The 25,693-nt window shown below is 59.4% G+C and overlaps 3 protein-coding genes across 3 annotated transcripts; 2 read left to right on the top strand and 1 right to left on the bottom strand.

Annotated features, from left to right (window-relative positions):
- Nucleotides 1-16,256: 16,256 nt before the first annotated feature.
- JKF63_03812 (uncharacterized protein) lies at nt 16,257-16,700 on the top strand (the record flags this gene model as incomplete). Its single annotated transcript, XM_067899810.1, has 1 exon — nt 16,257-16,700. The coding sequence occupies one exon, from the start codon at nt 16,257-16,259 to the stop codon at nt 16,698-16,700; it is 444 nt and encodes a 147-aa protein (XP_067755016.1).
- Nucleotides 16,317-16,805, bottom strand: JKF63_03811 (uncharacterized protein; the record flags this gene model as incomplete). Its single annotated transcript, XM_067899809.1, has 1 exon — nt 16,317-16,805. The coding sequence occupies one exon, from the start codon at nt 16,803-16,805 to the stop codon at nt 16,317-16,319; it is 489 nt and encodes a 162-aa protein (XP_067755015.1).
- Nucleotides 16,806-17,105: 300 nt separating this feature from the next.
- Nucleotides 17,106-17,771, top strand: JKF63_03810 (uncharacterized protein; the record flags this gene model as incomplete). The annotated part of the gene is made up of 1 exon (XM_067899808.1): nt 17,106-17,771. The coding sequence occupies one exon, from the start codon at nt 17,106-17,108 to the stop codon at nt 17,769-17,771; it is 666 nt and encodes a 221-aa protein (XP_067755014.1).
- Between the last annotated feature and the right edge of the window lie 7,922 nt (nt 17,772-25,693).

Here is a 25,693-nt window from a genome sequence, read left to right as displayed (position 1 = left end):
CCAACGACCGCCTCGGGGGCTCTACTGCATTCCTCGACATCTGTCCCGTTGTGGTCCCCTCTGACGATGGTGCGTGCAACCAGAACACCACGACCGCACCGTGGTATGTCAGGACCTTCAACGTGTTCTCTGAGGCAGCGCGTTGCATCGATGGGTCCTTCACACCAAAGGGCCTCGCACATCTGCGTCGCCTCTACAACGGCATGTGCGCCAACATCCAGTGTGATACGTCGACGCGGACGTACGGTATCCAGGTGAGGTGGGGCAGCGGTTATTTCAACTGTACGCCGGGCCAGAACATCTCGCTCGCCACCATCAGCAACGGCTTCGAGGACGGCGGCTACATCACGTGTCCGCCGTACGCTGAGGTGTGCCAGGGCAACGTGAAGGCGGCCATAGACTTCAAAGCTGATCTCGAAAAGAACAGAGGCACAAGCAGCACCAGCAGCGGACGAGGCGACACTCACACCGACAGCATGCCCAGCAGCGGACAAGGCCACACCCCTACGGACAGCATGCCCAGCAGCGGCAGTGGTGTAAACAAACCGGATGCCACGTCCAGCAATGGTATAGGCAACAGGCTCTTCCCCCTCGGCAACGGTGCAGCTGGCCTGCACAGCGCGCGCACCCTGGTGTCTGCTGGAGTGGCGCTGCTGGTGATGACACTAACTGTTGGTCTGAGTGCCTAACATCAGAACGCCTAGCGCACTGCACATCGCAACTGCTGGTGCGGCCACCTAGCGAGGATTGCATACACGACCCCCACCCTCTTTTTGGGATGTCATGGCGCACCCTGAGAAGGCCACGACCTCAACCCGGTGAGCGTTTCTCCTCGTGGTGGTACTGCGGTGTATGCGCAGGGCCCCCTCCACTCCAGTCCCTTCGAAGTCGAGCACGAAGCCGGATGCGGACTCATTACCAACGAAGAGTGGGAGCCGAACAAGCCTTCCTGGAGTCTCAGGTGCTACACACGTATCCGACGAGTGAATAGGCGTGTACGCAAACGGGTCTGACACACGGTGACACTCGTCGGTGAGACTGTGAGGGCACGCGGCCTCAGGCCCAGCCCAGCGGTGTGGTGGTCCATGAGCGGTGGCTGGGTGTGACACCGCCGACCGCTGTCTTGAGGTACGATTCCTGTGGATGGTTTATCGTGCCGAGTGTCCTCGCTGGTCCACGTACTCTGTTGATCTGCAGGTCAGCGTTTGGCACCCCACCTCCACACCCCATCCATACTCGGGCGGTGGTGGTGTCGTCGTCTTCACCCCCTTCTCAACCACTTCTTTGTTTCTTTTTGGATTCACCTTCCTTCTCCTCTTCCCATGTTATACCCGCTTACTGTATTACCCGCGTGTGTGGATTGGGTGGGTGGGCGCAGGGTGGGATGGACGTTGCAGTGGCAGACATGGAGTGCCATCGATGTGAATGCTGTATACAAAGCGAGAGGGACCACTCCTCCTCTGCTTCCTCATCGTTTCCCCGTCCCTCCCCTTCCTATCATCCCACACACACCTTCTCTCCATACCCCCCACTTCTCCTCCCACCTCCCCTCAGGACAGCACGCACACACACACGATAAGGACGAGCAGAACAATGGACAGTGTGACGAGAGAGAGATGGAAACCATGCTGTAGTGTGTGTCGTCCTGTTGGTCGATAGCGGTGCTGGGGGGAGCTCGTGTGCGTCTCTGGGCTTCACGCACCTAGGTGTGAGTGGGTTGGTGGATGGATGAGTGGGTGTGTGCTCCCCTCCCCCCCCCACGCTCTCCCGTCGCCCCGTCACCCCTCCCCTCACCCCCATCCCGAACGCGGTGGATTTCACCTTTTTTCTTTTTTCTCTTTGGGCTCTCCACCATCCTTGACTTCCTCACTTCACCCCCCTCCCCTTCCCCTTCACTCCTTCAGAGGTGTCCTCCATGAGGATGGGGATTTTTGTTTGTATGTTTCACTCCTTCTTATCCCTTCACAGCGCCCAGATATACCCCTGCGGTCTGTGATGGTGACAGCGCCACGTCCCTGTGCCCCTCCTCCCTTACGACACAGAGTGCAGGGAGAGTGAGTGAGCGTGCTGAGTCCACCACTCCGTGCCTCCGCCCTCTCCCCCTCCCTCTCTCTCTCTGTATGTGTGTGCTTGTCCTTCCTTATTTACCTCGTTCGCTTCCCTTCTCACGTCGACACCAGTGCGCTGTCAACACGAAACAAGAAAACCACCACACACCCCAACACCAACACTCACTCGAGCGCAGTACACTAAAGAGGAGCTCGCTGGCTACGTCGGCGCCTGCGTCTGCATCATCCCGAGTGCATCCTCGGCTGACCACGGCCTCGACGCTGCCACAGTCTCAGGGTGTCGCAGGGCTGCCCCGACTCCCTCCATGTTTATTCTCATCCTTCCCCTATTCTTCCTCTCCCTCATCTGCTGCTTCCCTGTCCCTTTCACTGCCCTCTGCGCATGACAGACACACGCCCAACCGCGCGTGCCCGCCTCATCGCGCACAGAGGCACGCACACGCCAGGTCAAACCTGCTAACCAGCGCGTTCTCACTCGACTTTCCCTCCCCCCCTTCCCTTAACCGACATCGCTGCTGACCCCCTAATCCCTGAACCACACTATTGCCACCACCCGCATGCCCACCCTCGCCGCCAGCATGACTCGCGGCTTCCCAAGCAACACGCAGTAGAGGCGTAGTGGTGCCGCACGCCCGGTACACCTCGCAATCACCGCGTGCCTCGCCGTGGCTGTCGTCGTCTCCGCCTCCGTGTGCGCACAGGCCGCCAGTGAATCCCCCACCGCCCACCGTTGCATCCACGACGATGTGCAGCATCAAGTGCTGCAGTCGGTGGCGCAGGACTATCACGTCGCTCGCGACCCCCTCTTAGCGGTGGGTCTGCCCTACGTTCCAACAGCACGTGCAGTCGCTACAGGCGATGGCGCTGTAGGCTACCTCCTAGCGGACAGCACCTCGCCCAGTGTCGAACGCTCAACAGAGTGGGGTGAGCTGCGCATCACCGTGTCCACTGAGGACCTCACGGACCCCGAGCGCTACTGCGCACGCGCTGGACAGAAGATCAATAACCACAACGGTCTCACTGTTACCTGCACCCCCGATGACATTCTCACGGACGAGAAGCGCGACATGCTGATGAACTCGATCCTCCCCGAGGCGGTGCGGCTGCACACGGATCGCCTGAAGGTGAAGCAGGTGCAGGGCACCTGGAGGGTCACCCCATTAACGTACCTGGGCTGCGGTGATTTCAAGGTACCGGAAGCCCACCTCACCAACGGCGTCAACACCGACTTTGTGCTGTACGTCGCCTCGGTGCCCAGTGAAGTCGACGCTTCGGCCTGGGCTCTGACGTGCCTGGCGTTCTTGGACGATCAACCTGCCGTCGGTGTCCTCAACATCCCTGCTGCCAAGATCGTATCGCGGTATGACCAACGTCTCACGCGTACGGTAGCGCACGAGGTGGCGCACGCGCTGGGCTTCAGTGCGACATACCTTGAGCTGGCGGATGTGATGGACTACGTTGGGGGCATTCGCGGCATGCCCTTTGAACATCCGGTGGTGAAAGGCAGCAAGACGGTGGCTGTGGCACGCACGCACTACGGCTGCCCAACCCTGCAGCACGTGGAGCTGCAGGACTCTTTGGACACTAATATCGCCTTCTCTCATCTTCACAAGCACAACGCCAAGGACGAGCTCATGGCGCCTGTGGTGGGTGCCGGCTACTACACTACGCTGACGATGGCCATCTTCGAGGACACGGGCTTCTACAAGGCGGACTTCAGCAAGGCCGAGGTGATGACGTGGGGCCGCAACGCGGGGTGTGACTTCTTCAACGAGAAGTGCATGGAGAACAACATCACGAAGTGGCCGCAGATGTTCTGCAATCGGACAGAACCGGGGCACCGCTGCACGTCCAGCCGCCTCGAGATGGGCAGATGCGGTGTTCACCCACCAGACACCCCCTTGCATGCGTATTACCCATACTTCACCAACACAGCAGTAGAGGAAAGCTCGCCTTACATGGAGTACTGCCCGTATGTGGAGGCCGAAGGTGAGGGTGCGTGCAACCAGAACACCTCCACTGCATCGGATTACATGAGTGCCTTCAACGTCTTCTCCGACGCGGCGCGCTGCATTGACGGGGCGTTTGCACCGAAGAACAGAAGTACGGATTCTCGCCCCATCTTGGGCATGTGCGCCCACGTTCAGTGCGACAACACAACGAACACGTACAGCGTCCAGGTGAAGGGCAGCAGCGCCTACGTGAACTGCACACCGGGCCAGCACATTATACTCGACACCATCAGCGACGCCTTCGAGGCCGGCAGCTACATCACGTGCCCGCCGTACGCTGAGGTGTGCCAGGGCAACCTGAAGGCTCTCGAAGGTCGTGCAGTGGACAGTAGCCACCCTCGCGGCAACGTTGCAGCTGGTGTGCACAGCACTGGCACCCTCTTGTTCGGTGGCGGAGTGACGCTGGTGGTTCTACTGATTGCGGTGTTGTGTGCGTAGTCATGGAACGGATATACTCGCACCCATCATTGATGACCGCGCAGCTTCACATCGGCTGTGGGAGACGCGAGGTGTAACACCCTGCTGTGGCCTCTAATGCCCTCTGCACCTTTCTCCCGAAAGAGACGGACGATGGTGTGTGGTGAGAGATGACAGGCCCTCATTCACCACGTTCGCTCTTTCAGGGACCGGCGCGAAACCGGCGGCGGTACTGTGGTGCCCGCGCCTCGTCCAGTATGTCGGGGATAGTGTCGTCAGCCGCAAATCGTTCTTTTGAAAGTGAGAAGGACGAAAGAGAGACTGACGGAGCAAGTGCTAGCAACACCGCATCCCTCCGCTTCAGTGCGCACATGTGTGCGAGACGGGTGAAGGCGCGCTGAGTGAAGGTGGCGTGATGAATGCGGGTGACGAGAGGAAAACACACAAAGGAGCGCCATGGACTCCTCCACACCCCAGCGTGAGGAGTGTGCCAGCCATGCTATGGAATAGGGTGGCGTGAGGCCACTCAGGGGACAGTGGTGAGAAGCGCAGCACACGGTGCGCGTGCAGATCAGAGAGGTGCGTCATCTGTGGCTGCTCGTTTAAAAGGCTTCCGCTCATATCATCTTGCTTGTACCCGGGCACGGCCCGCTGCGACCAACGGGTGTTGGCCACCGGAGCCTGTGTGGTGCCTATGAAGCTGCGCGTCTGCGATGAAGAGACCAACGACAATCATGCGGAGGGCCGATGAGACGGGTCGACCTTCTTCGGAGGGACGCGATGGTACGCCTGTGACGAACCTATGAGGCGCAAAGCAGTCGCGGGGACACATGAACGATTGCCGGGTGCGGAGAAAGTCGTCGTTTGTTTTTCTGAGTAGGTGTGTGTGTGTGTGCAGTCGACGGTTTTCTTTGCGCCTGACTTTGCCGCAGGATGTCTTTTGTCAATGCTCATGTGAATGTGTTATCCCGCCGTTATTTTAGCCCCGGGTAGGAGATGGGCTACTTGCCTCGTCCCCCCCCTCTATCATCTCCCCTCCCCCGCCCCCTCCACTCAATTGCGATGTACCCCTGTATTTCTTATTGGGCTTTCACTTCTCTTTTCGTATTTTGTTTTTGTGATTTCCTCGTTTGTTCTTCTATAGGGGGTTTATATACCCTCCCCCCTCTCTCCCCCCTCTCTCCCCTCTCCCTCTTCTTTTTGTTTGTGGATTTTTTTCTTTTTTCTTGGTGAGCTCTCCTTCCCCCTCCCCTCTCACAACATTCATCTCCCCATGGCGTGTGTATCGGTGTCTCTGTGTGTGTGTGTCTTTGTGGGGAGGGAGAGAGTACTTACCCAACCGCTTCGCTACCGCTTCATGACCTGTCCCACCTCTGCGCCTCTCGGTGGAGTGATACATCGATGTGCATACAAAGGCAAGAGGGGGGTGTGGGGTGGGCACTGTGGCGCTCGGAGTGTCGTTTTAATGTGGACCGCCCACGAAAAGCCATGTTTCACACGTCAAGTAGTCCACCGCACGGGTGGGGTGGGGGGCACTCGGGAATCGAAGGCTGCAGGGAAGGGGGGCGGGGGTTCCACACCGCCGTCGGCAGTGGTCGATGTGGCGAACAGGCGCACACCCTGGAAGGCGTGTGTTTGCGTTTTGCTCGGTCTCCCTTCGCCGTGCCAGACGAGACCCGCGCAGTTTCATCTGGTGGTGGTGAAGCGGTTCTTCGGGACACTGCGGCGAGACGAGCCTGAATGACGGCCCCGGCAGGTGGAGGGGCCTGCAAGTGAGTGCGGGACGGGGGAAAGCCTGACCTCGGAATCCCTTGATGCACGCCGACGCACTCCGGAGACGAGCGGATACGCTCTTATTTGGAACTCTCTGCTCTCTTCGTGGCTCTTTTCGTGGGAGAAGAGGGCGCAGGCCGAGACAGGCACCCACTGCCATTTCCATTGTGCCTGTGCACTTTCGGTGGAGTCTGCACCAGCCCCACACTGACGGGCCTACACCACCGTTTTTCCCCCTCACCCCCACCACTCGCGCGCACCCCCTTCATCAGCGTCTGTGCTGTCGAATACGCCTCACTGCCAGAAGCACTCACGCACATATGAGTTCGCATTTTGCACACGTTTATATTTTTGGCCGAGGCGCACAGTGGACAGTGAGTGCTCACCACGTACTGACGCCTTCACCCTGCATCCTCCTCCCCCTAGAGGACAAGAGACGGAGAAGTGAAGGTGTTCTAAAAACGTGTGTCCGTGGGAAGGGGCACGTGCAGAATGAACGCACACACGGGCATGTAGACAAGCATGTACGCATTACATCTTTGCTCTGTGTCGCTCCCCTTTTGCCCCTCCCCTCCCTATCCATCCGACCATCGCTTGCTGTGTACATATATTTGTATATATATATATATATTTGTGTATACTCTCTGTGAGTGCCACAGAGAGGAATGGCAAGAGGCCCTCTCTCTCCCCCCCCCTTCTGTCACGCCTTCATGAAGAAAACAGAACAAGAAGAATAATGGTGGGGAGGAGAGAGAGTGACGGGGGGGGAGGTGTGCACGCCTGCAGGACTCTCTCTCTTTTCGGTCTTATCTATGTGTTGTGTCCATGTGGCCACACTCTCCTTCAGAGAGGAGGACACAGCTTCTGCCTTCATCCCTCCTCGCACCCCCCCCGCCCCTCCGATGTTACACGTGTCCATCTCGCCTCTTGGCTTGTTTGACTTTGTTTATTTGTCTCGTGACACACACGCGAGGAATGGCGGTATACCAACCAGGGCAACAACCACAAAGTCTGACAGAGGTGGGTGCATTCTGTACGTACATACATTGACGTGAGGTGTGGTGGTGCGCAGGGGAGGGGGGGCCGCGGCGGGCGGTGTATAGACCAACACAGGATGGGGTGGCGTGTTTTTATACGATTGGCTCCGTCACCAAATATTGTAGCTCAGAATGAACATCCTTCACCTCCCCCCCCCGCCTCGTGTGCACATACAACGCGTGTGCCTCAAGGTGCTCGATTATCCTCTCCGTCACACACACTCACAGACCTTCCCCCCTCTCCACTTTCTGCTTGTGCTACCCGGTGATGTCTATATCTTTGTGTGTGCGTGTAGACGTGGTTTTGTGGACTTGCATGTGTCGTCCTGTCAAAGGCTCCGGCCCCTCCCCTCCCTCCCTCCCGCCCCCCCTCCCTTCCACTCCACTCCAGGCGGTGTGGCCCTGATGGGATTCCCATTTTGCTGCCGCCTGTTTCGCTCTCTTCCGCTTCGCTGACCCTCACCGGCGGCCTCTCCCCCTCGCCCTCTCCACGCGCATGATGTGAACCATCCACCCATCCCCCACCCCACATCCCCATCCCTTCACGTCTCCCCCACCACCCGTCGGTGATGTTACCCTCACCTCGCCCCACTCTCTCCTCTACCACACCCACCACCCACCGCTCCCCTAGACTGCACAATCCTGCGCCCATCAACGGCACTCGCCATCGCTCTTTCTTCACTGACCCCCCCTTCTCCCCATACAGAGGCACGCACAGCACAGCACATACCCGCTGAGCAGCACCTCCCCACTCACTCGCCTTTTCTCTACACCTCCCCCCTCCCGCCTATATTCCTCCACGACATACCCCACCGCCAGCATGACCCACAACTGTTTGGGTAGCACGCACCATGGACGTAGCGGCGCCGCACGCCTGGTGCGCCTCGCCGTAGTGACGTGTCTCGCATTGGCGGCCGGCTCCGCTGCCGTGTGGGCACAGACTACCGGCGACTCGGCTGAAGACCACCGCTGCATCCACGACGAGCTACAGGAGCGCGTGCTGTGGTCGATGGCGCAAGAGCACAACGGACGCAATAGTCTCTCTGCGGTGAGTCTGCCCGTTGTTGCCGCAGAGCTCGCCCCCAATGCGGAGCACCGCGGAGTCGACTACGCGCGCGCTGGCGGCGGCATACTCACGGAAGCCGCAGCGCTCCACGGAATGGGGTGAGCTGCGCATCAACGTGTCGTACGAGGACCTGACGTGACTCCAAGTACTACTGCACAGAGTGACGGGACAGCGTGTCAACAATCACCTAGATGCTTTTGTCAACTTGCACTAAAGCTGACATCCTCACGAGATGAGAAACGCAACATTCTGATCAACTCCCTCATCCCACAGGCGCTCAAAGCTGCACACGGACCGGCTGAAGGTGAGGCAGGTGAAGGGCAGGTTGATAGTGCCAACAACTATAGAGGTCGAATCTGTAAAAGCTTCAAGGTGCCGGAAGCGCATCGCACGACGGGGCTCAGCAACACGGACTTTGTGTTGTACGTTGCTTCAGTTCCAAGCGAAATGAGTGTACTCGCATGGGCAGTGACTTGCCAGATGTTTCCAGACAAGCATCCCGCCGTCGGTGTGATCAACATCCCCGCATCCGCATCGTGTCCCGCTACGACCAGGCCATCACGCGCACGGTTGCGCACGAGATTGCGCATGCGCTGGGCTTCAGTAGAGCTTTCTTCAACCGCACTGGCATCATGCACAATGTGTCGGGTGTTCGAGGCAAGCCTTTTCCTGTTCCCGTGATCAAGGGCAACAACACGTTGGCGCAGGCACGCGAGCACTACGGCTGCGACACCCTGGAGTACGTGGAGCTGGAAGACCAAGGTCGTCGTGGCTCTTCAATCTCGCACCTAAAGATGCGCAACGCCAAGGACGAGCTCATGGCGCCTGAGGTGGGTGCCGGCTACTACAGTGCCCTGACGATGGCCATCTTCGAGGACATGGGCTTCTACAAGGCGGACTTCAGCAAGGCCGAGGCGATGACGTGGGGCCGCAACGCCAGCTGCGCCTTCCTCAAGGAGAAGTGCATGAAGAATGGCACAACGCAGTGGCCGCAGATGTTCTGCAACCGGAGGATACCAGAGTACAGCTGCACCTCCAGCCGTCTAGACATCGGGCCATGCGGTATCGGGACCTACGCAGAATCGCCCGAGGCGTACTGGGACTACTTCAACAAGTACCCGCTCGCTGGCTACTCCCGATATATGGACTACTGCCCCACTATCATCCCCTATAGTGGCGGTGGCTGCAACCAGGACCCCGGGAAGGCACCGGAGAGTTTCCAAAGCTTCAACGTGTTTTCTGCGGCAGCGCGTTGCTTCGATGGGGCATTCGCGTCAAAGGGCATCAGACCTTGGCCTGGCTTCTACAACGGCATGTGTGCCAACGTCACGTGTGATACGTCGACACAGACGTACAGCGTCCAGGTGAAGGGCAGCAGCACTTATGTGAACTGTACGCCGGGCCTGAACATCACACTCGATGAGTACAGCGGCAATTTCGAGGCCGGCGGCTACATCACGTGCCCGCCGTACGCTGAGGTGTGCCAGGGCAACGTGAAGGCGGCCATGGACTTCGAGGGCAAACATCGTAAAGCAGTCAAAATGGGACAGCGGGGGTAGAGTACCGACAGGGGCACTTCTACTGTCAGCGGTGATGACGACTACACCGACAAGAACATTACTCGTGGCAACAGTGCGGGTGGCGTCCACAACACGCGCATACTGCTCACAGGTTAAGTAGCCCGTTGGTCTCTGATGCTGCTTGTGGGCCTGAATGCTTTAGACCAGAAGGGGTGGGAGCCGTCTCAGAGCCCGACGTTGAGGTGGCGTGTGTGTGTGGTTTGTGCCGCGTTGGAGTAATGGACGGACTGCTCCAGGGTGGTGTGGTGGGTTTGGATGCTCAGCGGTCCACCCACCGAGATGTCGGTACGCTGCTGAGAGAGGAGTGAAGACAGCCCGACAGACCCCGCGGTCGTTGACTCCCCTGAGCACCCTCACTCCACAGAAGGCAGCGTGTGGTGTGTGTGTGTTGTCGAGGACTGCTTTCATCGCGTGTGTCGCGTACAGTCAACCCATTCGTGAGGCTGAATGCTGAGTGTGCGGGACTGAGGAGGCGCGACACGGCTCACGTGGCCTCGGAGTGCACGTGTGTCGAAGGCATGCCGTATTCCTCGCATTGAAGTGTGGGTACCGTGCGCCGGGTGATGAGGATGAAGCGGGTAGGCAGGCACGCATGCCGGAAGCATGTTGGGCACATCTCGCCTTCCGCAGTGGCGCGCCATCCATATTCGTATGGGGCACGGTTGTGCGAGCGATGCGGTGGGGTGCAGATGGGGGTACGTTAGGTCTCTGTTATGGCGAGGGTGACAGCCGAATGACGTAGTGTGATGGTGCGTGTTGTGAAGGAGGAGGACAGGAGGGCTTCTCTGCTGTACCCTCGGTGAGACCATGCCTCCTTTGTTTTGTGTGATCCACGCACTCATGCACTCCTCTTTGTCCCCTCATGCTTGTCATGCGACCCCGACACCGGTGCCCTCGTCCCCCGGAAAAGGAGCCCCTTCCTCCCCCTTCCCCTTCCCTCCCTGGTGCGAGCCTCCTGTGGCCAAAGAGGGAGAGGGAGCCACTGCTGTCTGTCTGTCTGGCACTCGTGGTGCTACGCGTATGCTCGGAGGAAACACACAGAGGCACGAGAGAGGGTGCCGTGGGATGTGCGAACCTCTCCGGTGTGGGCGAGACGACGGTGCGTCTGTGAAAAAGAAAACCGCCACCGCCGTGCGCCAGCAGTGCTGCATGAGCGGTGGCTGTGTGTGTGTGTGTGTGTGTGTATGCATGTTGGTGTGACCTAACGCCAGGACGTGTCGTGACGTATGTCAGGGGGTATTTCCCCTCTTTTCTTGTGCTTTGAGTGTTTGTGCCGGTGGACGTCTTGAACTGATCTCATGTGTCTGCGGACACTCACTCGGTTTCTCTTTTTCTTCCCCTTCTCTTCTCTCTCACCTCGTTTGGGCGGGAGGGGGATGAGGAGTTGCGCCAACCCTCCACTCCCCCTCCACCCCTCCTCCACCCAGTCATGGCGGTGAATTTCTCATTTTGTTCTTTTTCATTGTTGGGTTTCTGCGTGCGCTGTTTTTCCTTTTTTTCTTCTCCGCCTCCTCCCCTCCCTTCTTATACGCATCTTCCTCCGTTCGCTCTGTTTTTATTATCCACAGCGAACATCTCTCTGTGGGCTTCGTGTGTGTTTGACAGATGGCTGTCTGTCTGTTTTCCTCTAGAGAACAGAAAGGGGGATGGAGAGAGAGTGGGGGAGACGGAGGGCGGCTTGGTGAGTACACCCCACCCCTCCTCTCCCTCACACACACTCCGTACCCCGTGTCCTGTTCGATTATGGGAACGCACATGCCCCGCTTTTTATCTGGGCTTCGCTTCTTTTTCCTCTTTTGACGCCAGTGCGCTGTCGACACTTATCAGGGACACCGCTACACCCCCGGACGCGCACACACACGCACACGCACACGCGCGTGGCCGACAGCAGTTGGGATGGCTTGTGTATCGAGGGATCGTCAACCATGCGCGTGCGACCGTGTGTGCGGTGATGCGTTGTGTCCCTGCGTTTTTTTCTGTTTTCCAACGTGCCTTTTTCGAGTACTCACTTTACGTGATCCCACCCATCCTCCCCTTTCTTAGTCTGGCTGACGGCTGTGCGCTGCTCTGCGGTGCCGCATCTTCTAGCGTCACTAGTCCTTCGCGTTGCACCGACGCTGCACCACGGTTGTGGGTTACGATTGGTGCAGCAGAGGCGACTCATCCAGCAAATGTGGCCGTGAACTCCGTCTCCATGCACCGTCTTCCCGCCCTTACCGCTCCTCCCCGCCACCTCCGTGACCCCTTGCCTTTGCCACCCCCCGGCAACTATACCACCCGTAACCCTTCGCCTCTTGTCCCTTCTGTTGTTCGTTGTTTGCCCCTACACCGCTGGTTTGTGCGTCAGACACAGGCACGCACGCACAGCACATACTCGCTGGACAGCGCCTGCTCCCCTCACTTGTTCCCACACCGACACCTCCTTACTTTTTACACGTATCCTCTCAGCGCCACTATGCCACCACACGACGCCAGCCGCACGCACCAGTTGCGCAGCGGCGCCGCACGTCTGGTGCGCCTCACCGCAGTGACGTGTCTCGCACTGGCGGCCGGCTCTGCCACTGTGTGGGCACAGGCCGGTGGTGGACCCGCTGCGGGCCACCGCTGTATCCACGACCAGATACAGCAGCACGTGCTGCAGTCGCTGGTGCAGCAGCACGGCAACCTCGGCACGCTCTCTGCCGTGGGTCTGCCTGTTGTCGCAGCCGCCCCGGACCTCGCTTCTGTGCGCGGCAAGTTCAACTACGCAGTGGCTGATGGCACCCCGCGCGGTGTCACGCGCTCCAACGACTGGGGTGAACTGCGCGTCACTCTCTCTGCAGAGGATCTCACGCAGACAGACCGCCACTGCACACAGGACGGGCAGATAGTTGATAACCACCTTGGCTTCGACGTCCCCTGCACGGCTGAGGACATCCTGACCGAAGAGAAGCGAGACATCCTGATGAAGTCGATCCTCCCCGAGGCGGTGCGGCTGCACACGGAGCGCCTGAAGGTAAGGCAGGTGCAGAGTAACTGGACGGTGACTCCCATGTCGGGAGTCGCCTGTGGTAGCTTCAAGGTGCCGCAGGAGCACGCCACCCACGGCGTCAACAACACCGACTTTCTGCTCTATGTGGCATCCGCGCCCAGCGCCCCAGGCGTGGGGCCGTGGGCTGCAATCTGCCAAGTGTTCCCCGACGGCCAGCCTGCTGTCGGCGTGATCAACGTCCCCGCAGCCCAGATCGTGTCGCGCTATGACCAACGCGTCACTCGTACTGTCGCGCACCAAATCGCGCATGCCCTGGGCTTCAGCAACCAATCGTTCGTGAGCGCCGGCATCAAGAACTCGAGCAGTGAGAAGCGCGATAATGCCAATACCCCTCCTGTCATCAAGGGCAACACGACGGTCGTCAAAGCACGCGACCACTACGGCTGCCCAACCCTGCAGCACGTGGAGCTGCAGGACCCTTCGGACACTAATATCGCCTTCTCTCATCTTGACGAGCACAACGCCAAGGACGAGCTCATGGCGCCTGAGGTGGGTGCCGGCTACTACAGCGCGCTGACGATGGCCATCTTCGAGGACACGCGCTTCTACAAGGCGGACTTCAGCAAGGCGGAGGTGATGACGTGGGGCCGCAACACCAGCTGTGACTTCCTGGAGAAGAAGTGCATGGAGAACAACATCACGAAGTGGCCGCAGATGTTCTGCAACCCTACGCAGCCGCAGCTCCGATGCACGTCCAGCCGCCTCGACATTGGCAAGTGCGGGCCGAGCTTCATATTCGATGGGTCAGCATCGGACTCCCACTCTTTCACCCAGCCCTTCATCTACAGTGATGCGCTCCCCGAGAACTCCTGCCCGTATGTGGAGGCTGAACATAATGGTGCGTGCAACCAGGACACCTCCACTGCATCGGATCACATGAGTGCCTTCAACGTCTTCTCCGACGCGGCGCGCTGCATCGACGGGGCGTTTGCACCGAAGAACAGAAGTACGGATACCCGTCCCATCTTGGGCATGTGCGCCAACGTGCAGTGCGACAACGCAACGAACACGTACAGCGTCCAGGTGAAGGGCAGCAGCGCCTACGTGAACTGCACACCGGGCCAGCACATTACACTCGACACCATCAGCGACGCTTTCGAGCTAAATGGCTACATCACGTGCCCGCCGTACGCTGAGGTGTGCCAGGGCAACGTGAAGGCGGTGGTGGACTTCAAAGCTGATCTCGGAAAGAACAGAGGCACAAGCAGCAGCAGCAGCGGACGAGGCGACACTCACACCGACAGCATGCCCAGCAACGGTAAAGGCGACCGGCCCAACCCCCGCGGCAACGGTGCAGCTGGCCTCCGCAGCGCGCGCACCCTGGTGTCCGCTGGAGTGGCGCTGCTGGTGGTGACACTGACTGTTGGTCTGACTGCCTAACATCAGAACGTGTCGCACACTGCTCATCGCAACTGCTGGTGCGGCCACCTAGCGAGGGTTGCATACACGACCGACACCCTCCGCTGGGGATGTCATGACGCACCCTGAGAGGGCCCCGACCTGAACCCGGTGAGCGTTTCTCCTCGTGGTGGTACTGCAGTGCATGCGCAGGGCCCCCTCCACTCCAGTCCCTTCGAAGTCGAGCACGAATCCGGACGGGGACTATTACCAGCGAAGAGTGGGAGCCACTGCAGCTTTTCTGGAGTCTCAGGTGCTACACGTATCCGACGAGTGAATAGGCATGTACGCAAGCGGGTCTGACACACGGTGACACCCGTCGGTGGGACGTGAGGGCACACTCTGGATTGCGATAGCACCAGCCCAGGGGTGTGGTGATCAATGAGCAGTGGCTGCTATGGATCGTTCATCGTGCTGAGTGTCCTCGCTGGTCCACGTACTCGGTTGATGAGCAGGTGAGTGTTTAGCCCCCCACCGCCACACTCCTTCCATACTCGAGCGGTGGTGGTGTCGTCGTCTTCACCCCCTTCTCAACCACTTCTTTGTTTCTTATTGAATTCACCTACCTTCTCCCCTTCTCATGTTATACCCGCTTACTGTATTATCCGCGTGTGTGGATTGGGTGGGTGGGTGCAGGGGTGGGATCGACGGTTGGAGTGGCGGACATGGAGGTCCGTCAATGTGGATGCTGTACACAAAGCGAGAGGGCCCACTACTCCTCTCCTTCCTCAATACCCGCCCCTCTCTTCTTACTACCCACTTCACCTCTCACCTTCCCTTGGGGGAGCTCGTGTGCGTCTCTGGGCTTTACGCACCGATGTGTAGGTGGTTTGGTGGATGGATGAGTGGGTGTGTGCTCCCCCTCCCCCACCCCCCACGCTCTCCCGTCGCCCCGTCACCCCTCCCCTCACCCCGTCACCCCTCATCCCTAACGCGGTGGATTTCTCCTTTTTCCTCCTTTCTTCTCTCTTTGGGCTCTCTATCATTCTTGACTTCTTCACTTCACCCCCCCCCCTTCACTCCTTCAGAGGTGTCCTCCAATGAGTATGGGGATTTATGTTTGTGTGTTTCTCTCCTTCTTATCCCTTCACAGCGCCCACATATACTCCTTCGGTCTGTGATGGTGACAGCGCCATGTGCCTGTGCCCCTCCTCCCCTACGACACAGAGTGGAGGGAGAGTGAGTGAGCGTGCTGAGTCCACCCCTCCGTGCCTCCGCCCTCTCTCCCTCCCTCTCTCTGTATATGCGTGTGCTTGTCCCTCTTTATTTACCTCGTTCACTTCCCTTCTCACGTCGACACCAGTGCGCTGTCAACACGAACAAGAAAACCACCACACACCCCAACACCCACACTCACTCGAGCGCAGTACAGCAGAGAGGAGCTCGCTGGCTACGTCTGCGCCTGCGTCTGCATCACCCCGGGTACAACCTCGGCTGACCACGGCCTCGACGCTGCCACAGTGTCAGAGTGTCGCAGGGCTGCCCCGACTTCCCCCAATGTGTATTCTCATCCCTCCCATATTCTTCTTCTCCCCCCAACCGCCCTTTCCTCGCCCCATAATGGACCGCTGCTCATGACAGACAGGCCCACACGCAGTTCCTCAACCAACACAAGAGCACACACGCACAGCACCACCTGTCCGCTGGCCGAGACTGCTTCACACGTTCTGCTGCCTTGACCGCCGTCGCTGCTCACCCCCCAGCCCTGAAGCACACCGCCAAAACGACTAGCAGCTTCCCCAGCGGCACGCACCAGCGGCGTAGCGGTGCGGCCCGCCTGATGAGCCTCGCCCTGGTTGTCGGTGTCTCCGCTGTCGCGTGTGCACAATCCACGGGCACCGCGACCGTAGGCAAACCCTGCATACACGATGAAATGCAGCAGCGCGTGCTGCAGTCGGTGGCGCAGGACCAGCACGGCGGCCGCGTCACTCATTCAGCTGCGGGCCTGACCTACGCCGCGGTGGCATCTCACCCTGCTGTCGAGCACGACCCGGTGAACTACGCGCGTCTCGACATCACGCCACACAGCCTCGATCCCTCCGCAGAACGGGGTGAGCTGCGCATCACCGTGTCCGCCGAGGGCCTCACGGATCCCGCCTACCGCTGCGCCTACATTGGCCAGCAAGTAAACAACCACAACGGAACGAACGTCCGCTGCACAGCCGCCGCCATCCTTCCGGATACACAGTGGGACATCTTTGTCAATTCGATCTTCCCAGAAGCAGTGCAGCTGCACACGGGACCGGCTGAGGGTGAGGCGGGTGCAAGGCACTTGGAGGGTCACTGCAATGACCGACAGGGTTTGCAGTACCCTTAAAGTGCCTGATGAGCACCGCACTGTGGGCTTCACCAAAAATAAAGGCTTCGTGCTCGACGTCTTCTTGACGCCAAGCGAGGGGGATGTTCTCGCGTGGCCCACCATTTGCCAAGTGTTCTCAGGCAAGAACACTCCGCCATGGGTGTGATGAACATCCCTGCAGCCGTCGTTGTGTCGCACTACGGCCAGGCCCTCACGCGCATTGTCACCCACGGGTTGGCGCATGTGCTCCGCTTCAGCATAGAGTATCTTCATGGCACCGGCATGTTTCTCCCCACACGACGGTGGCGAAAGCACGCGAGCACTACGGCTGCTGGACTTCGGAGTGCATGGAGCTGGAGGAGCGGGGTGGACCGGGCTCAGCTGACTCGCACCTAAAAGGGGCGCAACACGAACGACGAGCTCATGGCGCCTGTGATGGGTGCCGGCTACTACACTGCGCTGACGATGGCCATCTTCGAGGACACGAGCTTCTACAAGGCGGACTTCAGCAAGGCCGAGGTGATGCCGTGGGACCACAATGCCAGCTGTGACTTATTGAAGAAGAACATCACGCAGTGGCCAGAGATGTTCTGCAATCGGACAGAACCGGGGATCCGCTGCACGTCCAGCCGCCTCGGCGTCGGCCAGTGTGATTTGGTTACTCACACGCATGTGTTGGTGGACTACTTCCAGCACTTCACAAACGTATGGCTTCGCGGCTCTTCGCTGTACATGGACTACTGTCCTGTTGTCGAAGCGAACAGGGCGCGGACCTGCAACCAGAACCCCGCGTCCACATGGGCTGATGTCCGAATTCTCAACGTCTTCTCCGATGCTGGGCGCTGTATCGATCTTGCCTTTTTGCCGAAAGGGGCATCCGTGCGGAACCGGGCTGACACGCCGGCATGTGTGCCCACGTGCAGTGCAACAACGCAACGCGCACGTACAGCATCCAAGTGTATCAGAGCAGCACCTACATGGAGTGCACGCCGGGCCAGAGAGTCACGCTCGCTGATGTCAGCGACGCCTTCGAGGCCGGCGGCTCCATCACGTGCCCGCCGTACGTTTAGTTGCGCCAGGGCAACGTGAAGGCGGTGGTTGACATCGAAGCTGATCATGAGGCCAACACCACCAGCAGCAGTCCGGATACCCACAGCCGGAGGCACAGCAGCTCCAACAGTAGCAGTACAGGGGGCACATCGGAGGGCGAAGGCTGCGACTGTCGGTGCAACGGTGCAGCCAATCTGCTTGCAAGGCCCATACTCTTCTCGATTGGGGCGACAATGGCGACTCCGATGCTGGTTGTACTCACTTGTGCCTAAAGCAGGAACGGCTCTTGGGCCTCAAGGCAGCGCAACTATTTTCTCTCGGCCCCTAATCTCCGCCCCCCCCCCCCTCCCCTCCTCCTCTTCCTGGGTAAAGAGGAAGGCAAACAGTCTGTGGCGGACTGCCTATTGCCGCTGTCCCTCTCCCGAATGGTTGAGTGGATGGTATGGAAGGATCACGACACCGCCCCTGTTGAATACCCCCTGTTGTTCTTCGAGGGGTGCCAAGATGAATCACCGTAACGACTGCGCGGACACGCACTGTCATGCTATGGCTGGCGACTCGCAACACCGTCATCCAAACCATCTGAGGGAGAGAGGGCCACGAAGGGAGACGCACCAGTCGAGTGGTGCACCACATCATCCCATCCCAGATCACACATTTGTGTGACTCCCACCGTACACCGTCGATCCTCCCCCTCCCCCACTCGATTGTGAGCAGTTCTCCGGCCTTCATAAAACGGGCAGGAACTCGCGGCAAGTCGGGAGAACCCTCATCGCACACAGCGTGGTTGAAGAGACTGAGAGAGCCCTATGGCCTGTACTCCTGGAGCATCCTCTTTTTTTTAATTCCTTCCCCCCCCCCCCCCACCCCACTCTCTCACCCCCTCGCACACACACACTGCCTCATCGCCCTCGTTCCCTTCTTCCAACTACCCACCCACTTTGCATGTTCCCCGTACGACAGGTGCCGCTGCTTCCACGCCCCGAGAAGGACCCTTGTTTGGCCCCGCTGGGACGAGGGAGTGTGGGCCACTGCAGGTGTCTTCAACACTCATATTGCCACGTGTCTCCAACGAATGGACGTGGAAGCACAACGAGGAGGGAGGGGCGGGGGTGCACATAAAACAACTGTCCCCTCCGTCGATCCGAAAGAGGGTACGCCCAAGACGACGAGAAACCCCTTCGCAGGGCAGCCTCAGTGAATGGGCCGTGGCCAGATGTGTGCGCGTGTGACCGGGTGAAGTTCTGTTTGTAAGGGTATGCGTTGAAGCTGGAAAAAAAGGGGGGGGAAACAGCGGTCGGTTGGTTGTCATTGGCGTGTCCTCGCCGAGCAGCGCTGTCCCGCTGTGACGCATGTGTGTGCCTCCATCCAACGATTTGTCCATACTCCCCTTTTCCCCTGGTCGGGTGTGTGGCCCCTCCGTGTGGGATGGCGGGTGTTTTTTTCATTTTATTTGATCCGGTGTGGCTTTCCCTTTTATAAACGTCTCGTATATCCCCCACGCTGTCTTGTGAGCAGAGCGGAGGGGGCCGATGTCTGTCCGACTCGTCGTGTTAGCGGAAAGACAGGGAAGAGGGCAGAGCGTCTGGTGGGTGTGTGTGCACTTCCCACCACCACCTCCCTGCTGGTGTTGTCGCTCTACTTCTTCTGTTATTGTTATACATCTCTCTTTGTTGTACTGTGTCTAGAGTCTTTGTTGTCCTGCATATTTTTACTCCCACTGGTGCACTGCCAAGAGAAGCACACCAGCATACTCGACCGCCCTCTCCACACACACACACACACAATGCGAGTGTACACGCATAACCACTGGTGTGCAAGTCGCACGTCTTTGACCCCGCGTGTGCGTGTGTGTGTGCGCACGCATGGGGGTAACCCCCCAGAGATGTGGAGTATCCCTTGGGTGCCCTACTTCTCTTTGCCCAAGTGCCTTCTTCATCCGCGGTGAAAATGAACTCACCGGCCACTGGCCGTCCTCCATCCCCCCTCTCGGCCACACCACAGGAAAGCCCTCCCTGGTGTTGCATAGCCCTTGTGTTACACGCTGTGAGAATCGTGGCCTTTGTGAGGTGGAGGCTGTGAGGGTGTCAAGGCGACTTGAGTTTCCACTTCGCACCCCCGTATGTCGCTGTCACGGTCGCGCTGCGCCGGTACTACTCGGACGGGCCCCCTCTGGGCTACCGCTGTCAGCGCCAGCACCACTGCCGGCGGGTGTACAATGGCGAATGCATGGACACCTGAACCCCCGCCTGCCACACCCTATCGGCTGCTGCGTGCTTGGTGCCTCCTTGCCTTGTGTGCTCTCTGCGCGCGTGTCGATTTCCCTCATGCTCGTCAATGACCGGACTTACGGCGCCATATGCGGCGGCCTTCTGCTGCCTCTCGGTGTGGGACGTGACACTGGTTCTCGACGGCGTGACACCCCGTGTGTGTCGGTAGGGGCGGTCGGTGCACACGCTCACACCCACAACCACGCCTATACATACGCACAGCACGGGCAGTGACACATCTGGTATGCCCCCGCGCCCGCACTGCCCAGGCGCATCTCTGCGCGGTCCAACTTTCCAACGCTCTACTCCACACCCTCCGCCTCCTCCGTGACGATCCATCCCGCTCTCTACTCCCTCCTCCACTCCTGACATCCCTACATTGCACGGTCCTCTGCCACACTCACACACAGACGCTCACGCTCACACGCACTCACTCGACTCGACCAGCACACTGCCACGCACACGCACAGCACATACCCGCTGAGTAGTGTCTCCTGTGGCCCCTTGTCTTCTCTCCACTCTTCTATCCTCTCCACACGCACGCCCCCCTCCCTTACCGCCAACATGACTCGCAGCGCCCCACGCAGCACGCACGACAGGCATAGTGGCGCCGCACGACTGGTGCACCTCGCAACCACCGCGCTCCTCGCCGTGGCTGTCGTCGGCTCCGCTGTCGTGTGGGCACAGACCACCTACAACCACTGCATCCACGACCAGATACAGCAGAACGTGCTGCGGTCGGTGGCGCCGGACCAGAGCAGCGGCAGCGGCACACTCTCGTCCGTGAGCCTGCCCTACGTTGCCATAGTGAATAGCCCCACCGTCATGAGCAGCGCAGTCGAAACTATGGGATCTGACAGCACCTCGCCCAATGTCACCCGCCTCGAGGACTGGGATCAGCTGCGCATCACCGTGTCCACGGATAATTTCACAGACACCGACCGCTACTGTACACACGACAAGCAGACGGTCAAGGATCAACAGAGGCTTCAATTTCAACTGCTCTGCTACTGACATATTGACGGACGCGAAGCGCGACATCCTGATGAACTCGATCCTCCCCGAGGCGGTGCGGCTGCACGGGGAGCGCCTGAAGGTGAGGCAGGTGCAGAGTAAGTGGAAGGTGACGGACATGAACGGCAAAATCTGTGGCTTATTCAACGTATCACAGGCGCACCGCACGGAAAGCTTCAACAACACCGACTTTGTGCTCTACGTGGCATCCGTGCCCAGCGATTCAGGGGTAGTGGCGTGGGGCGCAACGTGCCAAGTGTTCCCCGATGGTCAGCCAGCTGTCGGTGTCATCAACGTCCCCGCGAACAAGATCGTGTCGCGCTACGACCAACGCGTCACTCGTGTGGTAGCGCACCAGATCGCACATGCGCTGGGATTCAGCAACCACTTTTTCGAGACCACCCGCATAAAGAACTCGAGCAGTGGAGTTAGCAATAAGCACGATACCACTCCTGTCATCAAGGGCAACAAGACGGTCGCCATGGCAGGCGATCACTACAACTGCTCAACCTTGGAGCAACTGGAGATGGAGAACCACCACCTAGGTGAAAGTCAGATCTTCCACTTGTTGACGCGCAACGCCAAGGACGAGCTCATGGCGCCTGAGGTGGGTGCCGGCTACTACAGTGCGCTGACGATGGCCATCTTCGAGGACATGGGCTTCTACCAGGCGAACTTCAGCAAGGCCGAGGTGATGACGTGGGGCCGCAATGCCAGCTGCGCCTTCCTCAACAGTACGTGCAAGAGACAACATCACGCAGTGGCCGCAGATGTTCTGCAATCGGACAGAGCCGGGGCTCCGCTGTACCTCCAGCCGCCTCGAGATCGGGGGATGCGGTGTTGACACTTCTAAGACCCCCTTGGCGTCGGCTTACCAATACTTCAACACAGAGGAGGAACAAAGCTTACCTGCCCTGGAATCCTGCCCGTATGTGGAGCCCGTACGTAATGGTGCGTGCAACCTGAACTCCTCTACCGCGTCGGATGACTTCAAGAAGTTCAACGTCTTCTCCGACGCGGCGCGCTGCATTGACGGGGCATTTAGGCCGAAGAACATCAGCGAGGAAACCCTCCCCATCTTGGGCATGTGCGCCAACATCAGTTGCGACAACGCAACGAACACGTACAGCATCCAGGTGAAGGGCAGCAGCGCCTACGTGAACTGCACAGAGGGCCACAACATCACACTCGGCAATATCAGCGCCGCCTTCGATACCGGCAGCTACATCACGTGCCCGCCGTACGTTGAGGTGTGCCAGGGCAACGTGAAGGCGGTGGTGGACTTCAAATCTGCTCTCGAAAAGAACAGAGGCACAAGCAGCAGCGGACAAGACAGCGCCCTCACTGACAGCATGACCAGCAGCGGACAAGACAGCGCCTTCGCCGACAGTATGCCCAGCAGCGGACAAGGCAACACCCTCACCGACAGTCTGCCCAGCAGCGGACGAGGCCACACCCCCACCGACAGCATGCCCAGGGGTGGACAAGGCAACATCCCCACTGACAGCATGCCCAGCAGTGAACAAGGCCACACCCTCACCGACAGCATGCCCAGGGGTGGACGAGGCAACACCCCTACCGACAGCATGCCCAGCGGCGGACGAGGCAACACCCCCACCGACAGCATGCCCAGCAGCGGTAGTGGTGCAAACAAGCCCGATGCCACGTCCAGCAACGGCAAAGGCGACAGCCTCAACCCCCGCGGCAACGGTGCAGCTGGCCTGCGACAGCGCACGCACCCTGGTGTCCGCTGGAGTGGCGCTGCTGGTGGTGACACTGACTGTTGGTCTGAGTGCCTAACATCAGAACGCCTGGCGCACTGCTCATCGCAAGTGCTGGTGCGGCCACCTAGCGAGGGTTGCATACACGACCGACACCCTCCGCTGAGGATGTCATGGCGCACCCTGAGAGGGCCCCGACCTGAACCCGGTGAGCGTTTCTCCTCGTGGTGGTACTGCAGTGCATGCGCAGGGCCCCCTCCACTCCAGTCACTCCGAAGCTGAGCAGGAATCCGGACGCGACTCATGACCACCAAAGAGTGGGACCCGAACAAGCCTTCCTGGAGTCTGAAGTGCTACACACGTATCCGACGAGTGAATAGGCGTGTACGCAAACGGGTCTGACACACGGTGACACCCGTCGGCAAGATGCGAGAACACCAGCGCCCCAGTACAGCGGTGTGGTGGTCCATGAGCGGTGGCTGGGTGCGAAACACCACCGACCGGTGTCTTGAGGTACGGCTGCTGTCGATAGCTCATCGTGCCGAGTGTTCTCGCTGCTCCACGTACTCGGTTGATGGGCACGTGAGTGTTTGGCACCCCACCTCCACACCCCATCCACACTCGGGCGGTGGTGGTGTCGTCGTCTTCACCCCCTTCTCAACCACTTCTTTGTTTTTTTTTTGGATTCCCCTTCCTCCTCCTCTTCCCATGTTATACCCGCTTACTGTATTATCCGCGTATATGGATTGGGCGGGTGCGGGGGTGGGATCGACGGTTGGAGTGGCGGACATGGAGGGCCGTCGATGTGGATGCTATATACAGGGCGAGAGGGCCCACTCCTCCTCTGCTTCCTCATCGCTCCCCACTCCCTCCCCTTCCTATCATCTCACACACCCCTCGGGACAGCACGCACACACACACGATGAGGACGAGCAGAACAATGGACAGTGTGACGAGAGAGAGATGCAAACCATGCTGTAGTGTGTGTCGTCGTGTTGGTCGATAGCGGTGCTGGGGGAGCTCGTGTGCGTTCCTGGGCTTCACGCACCGATGTGTAGGTGGTTTGGTGGATGGATGAGTGGGTGTGTGCTCCCCTCACCCCCCATCCCTAACGCGGTGCATTTCTCCTTTTTTCTCCTTTCTTCTCTCTTTGGGCTCTCCACCATCCTTGACTTCTTCACTTCACCCCCCTCCCCTCCCCCTTCACTCCTTCAGAGGTGTCCTCCATGAGGATGGGGATTTATGTTTGTATGTTTCTCTTCTTCTCACCCCTTCACAGCGCCCACATATACTCCTGCGGTCTGTGATGGTGACAGCGCCACGTCCCTGTGCCCCTCCTCCCCTACGACACAGAGTGGAGGGAGAGTGAGTGAGCGTGCTGGGTCCACCCCTCTGTGCCTCCGCCCTCTCTCCCTCCCTCTCTCTCTGTATGTGTGTGCTTGTCCTTCCTTATTTATCTCGTTCACTTCCCTTCTCACGTCGACACCAGTGCGCTGTCAACACGAAACAAGAAAACCATCGCACACCCCCAACACCAACACTCACTCGAGCGCAGTACAGCAGAGAGGAGCTCGCTGGCTACGTCGGCGCCTGCGTCTGCATCACCCCGGGTTCATGCTCGGCTGACCACGGCCTCGACGCTGCCACAGTGTCAGAGTGTCGCAGGGCTGCCCCGACTTCCCCCAATGTGTATTCTCATCCCTCCCATATTCTTCTTCTCCCCCCCCAACCGCCCTTTCCTCGCCCCATAATAGACCGCTGCTCATGACAGACAGGCCCACACGCAGTTCCTCAACCAACACAAGAGCACACACGCACAGCACCACCTGTCCGCTGGCCGAGACTGCTTCACACGTTCTGCTGCCTTGACCGCCGTCGCTGCTCACCCCCCCCCCCAGCCCTGAAGCACACCGCCAAAACGACTAGCAGCTTCCCCAGCAACACGCAAAAGAGGCGTAGCGGTGCCGCACGCGTGATGACCCTCGCCCTGGTTGTTGGTGTCTCCGCTGTCGTGTGAGCACAATCCACGGGCACCGTGACCGTAGGCAAACGCTGCATCCACGATGATATGCAGCAGCGCGTGCTGCAGTCGGTGGCGCAGGACCAGCACGGCGGCCGCGTCACTCATTCAGCTGCGGGCCTGACCTACGCCGCGGTGGCATCTGACCCTGCTGTCGAGCACGACCCGGTGAACTACGCGCGGCTCGACATCACGCCACACAGCCTCGATCCCTCCGCAGAACGGGGTGAGCTGCGCATCACCGTGTCCGCCGAAGGCCTCACGGATCCCGCCTACCACTGCGCCTACATTGGCCAGCAAGTAAACAACCACAACGGAACGAACGTCCGCTGCACAGCCGCCGCCATCCTTCCGGATACACAGTGGGACTTCTTTGTCAATTCGATCTTCCCAGAAGCAGTGCAGCTGCACACGGGACCGGCTGAGGGTGAGGCGGCTGCAAGGCACTTGGAGGGGGTCACTGCAATGACCGACAGGGTTTGCAGTACCCTTAAAGTGCCTGATGAGCACCGCACTGTGGGCTTCAACAAAAACAAAGGCTTCGTGCTCGACGTCTTCTTGACGCCAAGCGAGGGGGATGTTCTCGCGTGGTCCACCATTTGCCAAGTGTTCTCAGGCAAGAACACTCCGCCATGGGTGTGATGAACATCCCTGCGGCCGTCGTTGTGTCGCGCTACGGCCAGGCCCTCACGCGCATTGTCACCCACGGGTTGGCGCATGTGCTCCGCTTCAGCATAGAGTATCTTCATGGCACCGGCATGTTTCTCCCCACACGACGGTGGCGAAAGCACGCGAGCACTACGGCTGCGAGAGTTCGGAGTGCATGGAGCTGGAGGAGCGGGTGGACCGGGCTCAGCTGACTCGCACCTAAAAGGGGCGCAACACGAACGCCGAGCTCATGGCGCCTGTGGTGGGTGCCGGCTACTACACTGCGCT

This window comes from Porcisia hertigi, chromosome 31 (assembly GCF_017918235.1).
Source record: "Porcisia hertigi strain C119 chromosome 31, whole genome shotgun sequence".
NCBI classification, from domain to species: domain Eukaryota; phylum Euglenozoa; class Kinetoplastea; order Trypanosomatida; family Trypanosomatidae; genus Porcisia; species Porcisia hertigi.
The sequence above is the reverse complement of the archived record's forward strand: the minus strand, read 5'-3'. Positions and strand labels throughout refer to the sequence as shown.